Source organism: Miscanthus floridulus, chromosome 18 (genome assembly GCF_019320115.1).
Source record: "Miscanthus floridulus cultivar M001 chromosome 18, ASM1932011v1, whole genome shotgun sequence".
In the NCBI taxonomy this organism is placed as follows: Eukaryota; Viridiplantae; Streptophyta; class Magnoliopsida; order Poales; family Poaceae; genus Miscanthus; species Miscanthus floridulus.
The window spans coordinates 80363139-80373739 of record NC_089597.1 but is presented as its reverse complement, the minus strand read 5'-3'; the positions used below and the strand labels follow the sequence as shown (position 1 = coordinate 80373739).

General features: G+C 49.3%; 2 protein-coding genes across 2 annotated transcripts; one reads left to right on the top strand and one right to left on the bottom strand.

Annotated features, from left to right (window-relative positions):
* Positions 1 to 2140: 2140 nt before the first annotated feature.
* Positions 2141 to 4255, bottom strand: LOC136524071 (serine/threonine-protein phosphatase 7 long form homolog). Its single transcript, XM_066517550.1, has 5 exons — positions 4245 to 4255; positions 3440 to 3512; positions 2652 to 3326; positions 2364 to 2558; positions 2141 to 2281 (listed from the first exon to the last, which is right to left on the bottom strand). Exons 1-5 carry the CDS (start codon positions 4253 to 4255, stop codon positions 2141 to 2143), a joined length of 1095 nt encoding a protein of 364 aa, XP_066373647.1.
* Positions 4256 to 8537: 4282 nt separating this feature from the next.
* On the top strand, positions 8538 to 9895 carry LOC136522278 (peroxidase P7-like). The gene is made up of 3 exons (XM_066516111.1): positions 8538 to 8753; positions 8882 to 9073; positions 9194 to 9895. Exons 1-3 carry the CDS (start codon positions 8538 to 8540, stop codon positions 9743 to 9745), a joined length of 960 nt encoding a protein of 319 aa, XP_066372208.1. The 3' UTR covers positions 9746 to 9895.
* The last annotated feature ends 706 nt before the right edge of the window (positions 9896 to 10601 follow it).

Genomic DNA, 10601 nt, shown 5'->3' with positions numbered 1-10601 from the left:
TCCGAGACTAAAAAAAGATTTGACTCTCTCTAAAAATAGGGGATTGAAATCGAACCAACCTTCGGTTTTTCCTGTAGGAACAAACATACAAACATAAATATAGCATGTCTACTCTGGCGAGGTATTGGCGGGAATCGTTGAGAAAGATTTTTCATTTGAATCATGCAAATAGGATTTGAACCTATACCAAAGGTTTAGAAGACCCCTGTCTTTAATACTTTATTCATTCTTTTTTATGATTTATAGTCTCGGCGTCAAGTCGGACGACGCCGAGGTAGATGACGCCAAACCTAGAGTTGGCTCGGTTTGGGCTGAACCTCGGCGCCGAGTCGGCCCACGCCGATGTTAAAGGCTCGGCGTCAATTCACGGAACGCCGAGCTTGGGCACCTCATCGCTTCGAGGCAAAGGATTCCAGTATGTAGCTGGGGGTCGACGTCAATTGACTAAACGCCGAGCTTGGGCACCTCGGCGCTTCGAGTCAAAGGATTCCAGTATGCGCCAGGGGTCGGCGTCAATTCACTAAACGCCGAGGTGCGCACCCTCGGTGTGTGTTCAATTGACGCCGAGCTCCTGGGTTCACCAAAAAACAATGAACTAAGCATTACACAGAATACATGAGCATACAGAATTTCACATAACAGATAACCACACCGACATACACATTCATTCAACATCCATACATACATAGGGTCCAACACATTCAACATCCAACATAGTCCAACACATTCAACATCCATACATAGTCCATACATATGCTTCATCAATCATCCACCATAGTACAAGGTCCATACATAGTGCATTACATAAGGTCCAATGCATACATAGTCCATGCACAAAAGAAGCATATGAAGTCTTTGGATCTTTTAGCTCGCTGCTTGTCTAATGCTCCATCATGTTCTCCTTGTCTATCTTTTTTCCTACAGTAGTCCATTTTCATAACTTTTAGCGGATATTGAGCTAAGTTAGAAACCTTCACATAGCTTTTTGGTGTTTGCTAAAATCTGAGCCAAGTATCATGATTACCATATCAAAAGATGTACCTTAACGTGGACGGCGAGCGTAACGCTTTCCCCTCCCAAACGGATAGGTACCTGGAGTGTACCTGTCCACTGGTCTGAGCGTCCTCTGTGGATGTCCAGAACCGGAGGGGCCTTGAGTTCCTTGGGGGTGCATCTTCAAGCTGGGACATGCCAATCTCATCATACTCATACTCATAGTACTCTCCCTGTCCTTCATCATCTTCTCCCTCTGCACTAGTTGCTGCACCATGTGAAGAAGAAGTCCTGCCACCATGAGCACCATGTGAAGATGAAGTCCCTCCAACATGTGCAGTAGAAGGTCCAGCACCAAGCTGTTGTGGGACTGCCACAGACGGAGAACGTCTACATCTAAGGCGTGCAGCTACCTTTCATAGGCGATGCATGGCACGCTGCATTTTGAAAGCACTATTAGTAAGTGGGGTTGGTCGCAAAACTATATAAAGATGTAACATCAACTGAATGAGAGGAGACTACCTGAATGTGCTGTCGTAACATGGATGCCTCATCAGGATCATCCACAGGAATCATCAATGCCCTTCCTTGCTCGGCCACTGTCCTCATTATCTCCATGCTCTATGCAACAAAAAAAAAAGAATTTAAGTCTCCATCACATTCAAGACCTCAGAGATGGAAATAGTTGTATCACTTACAGCTCTGGCTAACGCAGGGGCGATCTCAACTTGCCTGCCTTCTCGGGTAGCTTGGTCATATGGGTTGTTGCCCTCATCCTCGCTCGCAATGTCAGCAATGTCTTGCTCCGTCCAAGCGGGCCTCAATTGAAGCCTTGTTCGTTGACCAAACCAAACAAGGTAATCATCGAATGCCTTGTCACGATGGACGGCGTGGATGCCCATGTTGTTCTGCTCCATCAACATCCACTCATCAATGTAGCGCTGGTGCTTTAGCTACCAGTTGGTGATCTTCTTATTTTTTTGTCTGCTGAACCTACAAATTTTACACCATAGCGGCAATATGAAGGCCTACTCAATGATTCATTCATGTGAAACGAACAAAATATTGCATGTTATGTACTTGTGGAGCTGCCAACCGGTGGAGAAATCATCGGGCGGAGAAGGCTGCAGCCTACCAAATTGCCGTGCTACATGGTGAGGGAGATGGTACTCCACTGCATAGAAACAAATAAGGGGGTCCTCATCGTCCAGTCGTCCTCGTCTGCTATGCACAAGGAGCTCAAGTTGAGATCCGTGACTTGCCTCTGCTGATATGGGCGCCATTGAACCTGTACACAACGCCGTCATCAACTAGTCGACGCTCAATTTGTGCACATATCCTCGATTAGGCCAAAAGGGTGGGAAACTTACATGCTGTGGCAAAAGGGTGTCCAGCTCGTTGGTGAAGCTGATGTACGCGTGGCGTGACACGTGGTAAGTTCCGTGGGCTCGCTCGTAGAGGTGTGCCACGGTAGGGGCGACAACTGCGTCTCCTTGAGGAAACCAAGGTTGTGGGGGATCAAGCTGATGCGGTCTCCCAACTGGAAGCCTCTCCCACATCCAAATCTGCAAAAAAGAGTGGAAACTTGAATGTTAATCACTTTTGTTAAGAAAAAACATTGAATTATAGTGGAAACTTGTACAACTTTGCTTTATTACCTGCAACAGTGTGATGCACCCTGACATTGTAGCGTGCGCGCCTCCAGGACGGCGGCAAGCCTCGCAAAGCTGACGGTACAGGAAGGCAAGTATAGCCGAGCCCCAACTCCTATTGCCGGCATCCTCCCAGTTCCAAAGGCACGGGATGTACATCCAGGACGCCGTCTCTCCAGTGCCGTCAGGGAAGAGAACCGTACCAAACATGTGCAGGACGTAGGCCCGACAGTAGTATGTCACGGTCTGGGGGTCTACGTTGGGTGGGCACTCCCGAAACTGCTGACGAAGCCACCTCAGGGACACCCCACTGCTGCGCCGTTTCTTGCCAGCCTCAACTGCAGCTAGGGGCCGTCCCAAGAAGTGCTCTACCCGCTGCTGCCATCCTTCAGACTCTGTGTCTCCTGTCACTGGGAATCCTCGGATTTTGACTCCAAGGATCATGGCAACGTCCTCGAGAGTGACCGTCATCTCCCCGCATGGTAGGTGAAAGCTGTGTGTCTCCGGACGCCACCGATCTATCAACGCCGTCAGCGCCGCTGGGTTGAAAGGTGGCGTGCCTCGACGACAAACACGAGCAACGGTAGCAAGGTTCGCCAGCTTCAGGAGGGGCGTGTACCTCTCGTCGTAGACCATGGTCGTAGAGGCCTCATGTGTCATTGGCCTCAGCACATTCAAAACCTGCAAAAAAAGACAAGCATGAAAAAGTATTAGTTCATGTCACTTTATAAAGAGCATGGACTATAGAGCAAAAGATGAACAATGCAATATTTCATATGAATTGTTGAATATACCTCTCCGTTCTCGATCCTCCGAGCCCGGTGGTGCTCATCGAACCTTGGATGAAGAAGGGGGAATAGATCCATCCTGCAACATAAGCAATGCCAAAGCATTAGTATAAGTTAAAGCATGTGTATGTGGTACGAAGTAACATAAAAATAAAAAAACAAAAGTAAACCAATGTACTATTACACAAAGCAAATCAAGTAGGTAGCTTGGTGGATACCTGTTGTCTAAGTAGTTCAGGACATTTTCTCTTATTGTGGCCCGGCTTATGTCAACCAGAGCAACGGCTCTTTTGGGTGTCCTCTACAAAATGTCTCCCAACCTTACTCGTGGTTGATCTACCTTTCATGGCTCAGTCCATGTCCATCCTGAACCGCTTCTGCTGCCTAGGTCCTCTACTCTTCCAGAGTAAACCAAGATCAGCCACATACTTGGGGCCATCATAAGTAGGCCATTGACTCTCGTCAAAAAATGGCTCGAACTGAGGATTCCAGGTGCTCATTAGGTTCCTCAAAGAGAACTCCGTGGCCATACGGGGAGGGACCTCAGCGTCAACACGTCTAAGGCGACAGGCTGTAATCATGTGGGAGCAAGGCCTATGGTATATGATCGGTTTTCCACACGTACACTTGTTCTCATTGATCACTACTTTATGTTTTCGAGCACCCCGGTCTTCACCACCAATGTTAGTTCCACCACCCTCTAGAATCTCATATCCATGGTTGATCGGATTGAAACATAAACCCTTCTGTCGTTTAGACTTTTTCTTTGAGAAAGCTAGTTCCTGAGATGCTAAAAGTGGCCAAGCTTTGCCTGCTGTCCATAGAGACCTCGCATGCCTCTTCCTCGAAATGAACCAAGAATTCAACTTGTAGAAGGTGAATGAGGCAATAGCAGTCACAGGCAGACCACGACAACCTCTTAGAAGGCTGTTGAACATCTCTGCCATGTTACTAGTCATGAAGCCCCATCTCCAACCACCGGTGTCATATGCAAGTGACCACTTATCCTTCGACGCCATCAACTCGCTCAAGAATTGCCTGCCATCAACATTTGTGGCTAACTTCAGGGCATCTAACTTGTCTTTGAATAATTGAACCTCTTGCTGCCTGCAAACCTCCTCAAATAATTTAAAGTCATCCTTTGTGTGATCACGCCTTATAAGATTCTGAACAAGGTGTCTGGTGCACCACCGGTGATGTATTTGGCCGTAACCAGGAATCTCTTGTTCTACGGCATTCAGAATGCCAGCATGCCTATCGGATATCACATAAACATCACGTCCTAGACCAATTACCACTTGTCTTACTAGCCTGAGAAACCAACACCAACTATCCGTGTCCTCCTTCTGAACTATCGCAAAGGCCAATGGCACAAGCTGGTCTTCTGCATCTGTCCCAATACAAATAAGCATTGTGCCTTCAAATTTCCCTGTAAGAAAGGTCCCATCAATTGAGACGACGGGCCTGCAATGCTTGAATGCTTCGATGCTCTGCCCAAACGCCCAAAACGCCCTTCCAAATACCTGGCTATCATTCCTTGTTTCACCCTCCTTAGGTAAATACTCGAAGTGCATCCCAGGATTTACATCCCTCATTGCGTTCAACATTACAGGGAGGCGCTCATAAGCTTCTTCCCAATTTCCAAATATTATTTTCAGTGCATGCTGCTTTGCCCTCCATGTTTTCCCATACTTGACATAGTAATTGTACCATCGGAAGATGATCTCAACCAACGCAGACACCATAATGGTTGGCATATGCTTCACCATGGGGCATAACTGCCTTGCAGTGAACCTAGAATTGAGCTGCAGATGGTTCTCTTCTGCCTCAGCAGTGCCACAAACATGTGGTTGCTTCACTGAGGTAATCTTTCATTTTCCTGCATTCGTCTTCCTAGCACATACTCTCCAACCATACTGTTGTTCTTCACAGGCAACAGTGTACCTCTTCTCCTTGAATGAATTGATGACCCTAAAAGGTCGGTTGTGTACAATGGAGTACTCTTGCAACCATGATTTCAACTCATCCATGGTAGCAAACAATATGCCCTTCTATATGATGAGGCAACCGCTAACATCAGGCACAATTGTATCACTTGGCCCACCATCAGCTACTGCCCTGTGACCATGGCTAAGGTCATCGAAATCACCAACTAGTGGATCTCTCCAAGGCAAGACCCTAGACAATATCTCTATTTCCCTAAAATTGAGACGACCAACAGGGCGATCGTCATCAGAGTCTTCGGCTATCTCCTCTACGAAGGATTCATCATCTCCAGCTATCTCCATGTCAAAACGGTTCGTAGCCCTAGCATCACCAAAGTATTCTTCACCACTAAGATAATCTTCGTCGCTAAGCTCATCCTCAATAGAAAAGTCTCCGCTAGCGTCGTCCAAATCTTCTTCTGCATCACCAATTACATAATCATCATCCTCTTCATCACTATCATGATTGCCCTCACCATCGGCAACCGGATTCTCTTCCTCATCTCCACCGTAGCCTAGTTGTGTGACAAGTATTTCTTCTTCAGACAAAGGACCATAACCTATGTGAGCGGGGGAAGATGGCCATGCTTCGAAGATATTATTTCCTAAGCCGGACTCCTTACTTACTACTAAATCCAAAGATCACACTTCTGAGGCCAATACAACTGCCTTGTAATCATTCCATTCAGTCTCGCTTGTAATTTTGAGCAACCGCTTGATCCGAGGACCCTTCGATGACCCAACATCTATGACACCTTCAAACTGAACATGCACGTCTCCTTCATTCCAGCCTAACTTAACCTTCACTCGCTCCACTAACTGGGTCAAAGATGGTGTTTCAGAAAAAATCAACAACTCCTCACACATGTCTAGAAATTCCAAACTATCATCTCTTGTCCTAACAATACGGCCTCCAGGATGCAACCTCACTAATTTATCCATCTACAGCCATCACACAACAAGTAGTGTCACATATCAATATATCATGCGAGTTTCAATCCAATAAGTAGAAACTAAAATATATCATTTCATCTTTTTCAACTCCAACAACATAATCATTTCTAGTCATAAAAAATTGAAATGCAATAACCAACAAATAAATAAAATACATACTAACCCTAATGACCAACAAATAACTAACCCTAATGACACCTACAATAAACAAAGAACCCTAATAACCAAAATAACTAGAAACCAAACTAACCTAACATGTTCAGCACATAAAACAGTTAAACAACAATGCACTCAATCATCCTAAACCATACATTTTGCAAATGCAAACACAAATATGCCAAAACACCATATACCCATGATTCCACATGATTAGGGACAATGTAAGCACATCTACGCGGATAGATTGGAGGGGGGAGTGACCTTTACCTCGAGGAAGCTTCGGGAGCCGAGATTGTGGCACCTAGGGGCGATTTTGGAGGCTAGGGTTTGGTGGCGGCGTGGGGGAGAAGAGAAAGAGAGGAGACCGGCGGTTTCAGAATGGAGGGAGGAAGAAGAAGGGGGGCTCGGCGCGGCCTCAAGGGACCAGACCTCGGCGTTGAGTCGGGCCGCGCCGAGGTCTGTGTCTCGGCGTTAAGTGACCCCGCGCCGAGCTACTGGGCCACCGTGCATTGTTGGGCCGCCTGGGCCGCGCGCCGGATGGTGCCAATAGCTCGGCGCGTAGTCCAGCAACGCCGAGGTTGGGCTCTTGGCGTTTGCTGACACGACGCCGACGTCTCGGACCCCACGCGCCACCGTGTCGCCGACGACCCCGGTCGTCCGTGACGTGGCAGTACCTCGGCGTCGTGTCAGTCGACGCCGACCCCCATAACTCGGCGTCATGTTCTAAGACGCCTAAAAATGGTCTATTTTCATAAAACATTTTGACGTAGGTCTTTTTGTAAAAATTATTTTTAGAAGGGGCCAAAATACAAAAATTTCACTACCCAAGACAAGGAAAGCGTAGTGGTCGCAGTTGTTTACACATTTCTGCATGCATGGTGCAGGCAACCGGCATCGGTCAAAGTCCAAATCAGCAGCCCCGGTCGCCACATGCACTACTGGCTGGTAGTGGCGTAGTGCGGCCGACTCCCAGTACCACAGAGAACAGAGCATAACACTCTTCTCCGATCCAATCACCCAAGTTGGACCTCGACCACTGCTTCCCTCTGGTCGGTATCACCACTGTCCACTACGGCACACCGCAGTGGGTCGGCCGGCGTCTGGCCCTTTTTTGCAGCCGTTCGCCAGACTGGTGCGATACCGAGTTGTGGAGCAGAAACTCTCACATGCGGCAGTCTCGGCACGCCACATGCGAGCAGAGTGGCCACCGCTGAGTGCTGGCGCTGGCGCTGGAGAGTGCTCGCCAGCGGCGCCCTTGTGCTCGCGGAGGGGTGTCGTGTCTCCCTGCGTCCCGTCCGCAGAGGCAGGCAGCGCGACGTGCGCCAGACAGCCCGAGCGGCTTCGGTGCGGCCGTGCGGCGGCATTGATCTGCGCCACAGCTTTATCACAGATGGGCCGGTCAGGTTGGGATTTTTTGCCGGACTCTGCTATTGCACTTGACCTTAGTTTAAGAGACGCAAGTGTTATAATTTCGAGTGTGCATTCAGAACCTAAAAGGTAACTAACATTGTTAACATCTGCTCTCTCTCTCTCTCTCTCTCTCATTCGCCCGAAGACCAGATTAAGCAATCAACTGAGGCAGGAGGCACCCACTATACCACTTACATTCGCGTACTGTCGCAAGCAAAAAAGCAGCTAAATTGCAGGGTTTTAGGTACCTTTCTATCATGTTCCGAACCTTCCCACAGCACGCAAAGACGGCAGGAAAGAGAGCGCAAAGCAACCGAGGTGCCGGAGTCAGGCCAGGGCCACCCTCCCGCTTTGTTCCCGAAAAGCCAGGACCGAAGGCTGCTCGATCGCCGGTGCTGGATGCCTGGCACGGTGGTGCGCCGCGCACAACCGCAACTAAGGCCACCATTCGCGTCCACCAATCACCGCCGTCAAGCGCGGTGCGGCGCACATTGTGTACCTGCACAAGGAACAGATTGGTGGCGGTCCAGCGCTATAAATACACAGAAATGACCAGTGCCACTTCTTGCTCTGCTTCAGAAGTGTCTGAGCCAGAAATGGGCACGTCGTCGTTGGCTAGAAGAAGTGTTGCTCTTCTTACTCTGCTCTGTCTGCTTCTTCCGTGTCATGGGAAGCTCTCAACCAAGTTCTACGCCAAGTCGTGCCCCGGCGTGGCCACCATCGTGCGGTCGGTGATGGCGCAGGCAGTCGCCAAGGAGCTCCGGATGGGCGCGTCCATCATCCGCCTCTTCTTCCACGACTGCTTCGTCAATGTCGGCCATATTTATATTGTATCCTAATAATGTTCATCCTGCTAGCCTAGGTTGCCACTCACATCAGACATCAGTGTGCCGTGCACTGAGCCACTGACATGTGGGTATGCGCGCGTGTGTGTGAGCAGGGTTGTGACGCGTCCATCCTCCTGGATGACACGCCGACGTTCACCGGCGAGAAGAACGCTGGAGCCAACGTCAACTCCGTCCGCGGATACGAGGTCATCGACGCCATTAAGACGCAGGTCGAAGCAGCCTGCAACGGGACCGTGTCGTGCGCCGACATCGTCGCCTTGGCGTCTCGTGACGCCGTAAACTTGGTCAGTTCGTCGTCTATTGCCAAGAGAGAACACGTCGTGATAATCCGATCTCCAGCACTGCACGTTTCCTCTTGACGGAAGCTGATCTCTGCATGCAAATGCAAATGCAATGCGGCGCAGCTCGGCGGCCCAACATGGAACGTGCAGCTCGGCCGTGCCGACTCGCGCACGGCGAGCCAGAGCGCGGCCAACGCCAACCTCCCGGGCCCGAGTTCCAGCGCGGCGTCGCTCGTGGCCGCGTTCGGGACCAAGGGGCTCTCGGCGCGCGACATGACGGCGCTCTCCGGCGCGCACACCGTGGGGCGGGCGCGGTGCCTCTTCTTCCGCGGGCGCATCTACGGCGAACCGAACATCAACGCCACCTTCGCGGCGGCGCGGCAGCAGACGTGCCCGCAGACCGGCGGCGACGGCAACCTCGCGCCGTTCGACGACCAGACGCCCGACGCGTTCGACAACGCCTACTACGCGAACCTGGTGGCGCGGCGCGGGCTGCTGCACTCGGATCAGGAGCTCTTCAACGGCGGGCCACAGGGCGCGCTGGTGAGGAAGTATAGCGGCAATGCCCGCATGTTCGCCAACGACTTCGCAAAGGCGATGGTCAAGATGGGCGGCCTTGCGCCGGCGGCTGGAACGCCCACGGAGGTCAGATTGAACTGCCGGAAGGTGAACTAAGAATGGCTTACATTCAGGGACGGGACAAGAACAGCGACGGCGGCACTTGTCTGAATTCCGAAACAAAGCACTCAACCGTATCTTTCCTTTTCGTTCCAAGGTCTCTTTGTTCCCTAGGCATGATACAAGTGAAAATAATTAAGATATAATCTTAAAATGTTCCATGTTCACCCCGGAACCCGGATCCACACGGAGACGTATTTTTTTCTTCCTCTTTTTTTTGCATTGAAACCATCTTTTCAACTGTATCAAGTATCAACTTCCCGACGTCTCGTCTTAACAAGCTTCATGACAGTGGGTTCGTAATCGTAACGATGGGTACCTAAGAAGCCTGTTGACAATAGATCTTATCTTTTTCTATGATAAATCTATTATCTTCTTATGCCAGTGCGAAAAGGAACCACCACCTTGTCTAAGAATGCTAGAAAACACCACATTAATAAAAAAAAAGAAAAAAAATGTACCCCGTTTGATTTTACAATTATCAACTGATTAGTAAATTAGCGCCAGCCAATTGGGCTCCTTACGGTGGAACTGTTATATCGTGTTTAAGTCACCGACTTGACGTAGATGTTCAAAGTTATTCTAGGATTCAATGGAGTTGTTCTAGTAGACGATGTGCCCGTTGACATCGAAACGTCTGCGACTCTACGGTGACTTCGTCAATCTTGAAATATGGCGACTCGATCAACGTCTTTCGGTGTGCTTATAGGGGTAGGATGCGGGTGCGTGTATTTATAGGGGTAAATGTAGGTGCATTTGGGAGTATCTATGTCGGTACTCCGTACTGTAATTCAAAAAATATATCCATATCTAACATAATTAAATTTATCTTAATATTTTACATCCCTACAAT

Coding starts and splice junctions, on each gene's coding strand:
- LOC136522278 (XM_066516111.1), top strand. CDS start 8,538: ATGGGCACGTCGTCGTTGGCTAGAAGAAGTGTTGCTCTTCTTACTCTG. Junction 8,754..8,881: donor TCCACGACTGCTTCGTCAAT/GTCGGCCATATT, acceptor GTGTGTGAGCAG/GGTTGTGACGCGTCCATCCT. Junction 9,074..9,193: donor CTCGTGACGCCGTAAACTTG/GTCAGTTCGTCG, acceptor AATGCGGCGCAG/CTCGGCGGCCCAACATGGAA.
- LOC136524071 (XM_066517550.1), bottom strand. Junction 3,327..3,439: donor GGAGGATCGAGAACGGAGAG/GTATATTCAACA, acceptor CTTTTTTTGCAG/GTTTTGAATGTGCTGAGGCC. Junction 2,282..2,363: donor ACACCCTTTTGCCACAGCAT/GTAAGTTTCCCA, acceptor CGTTGTGTACAG/GTTCAATGGCGCCCATATCA.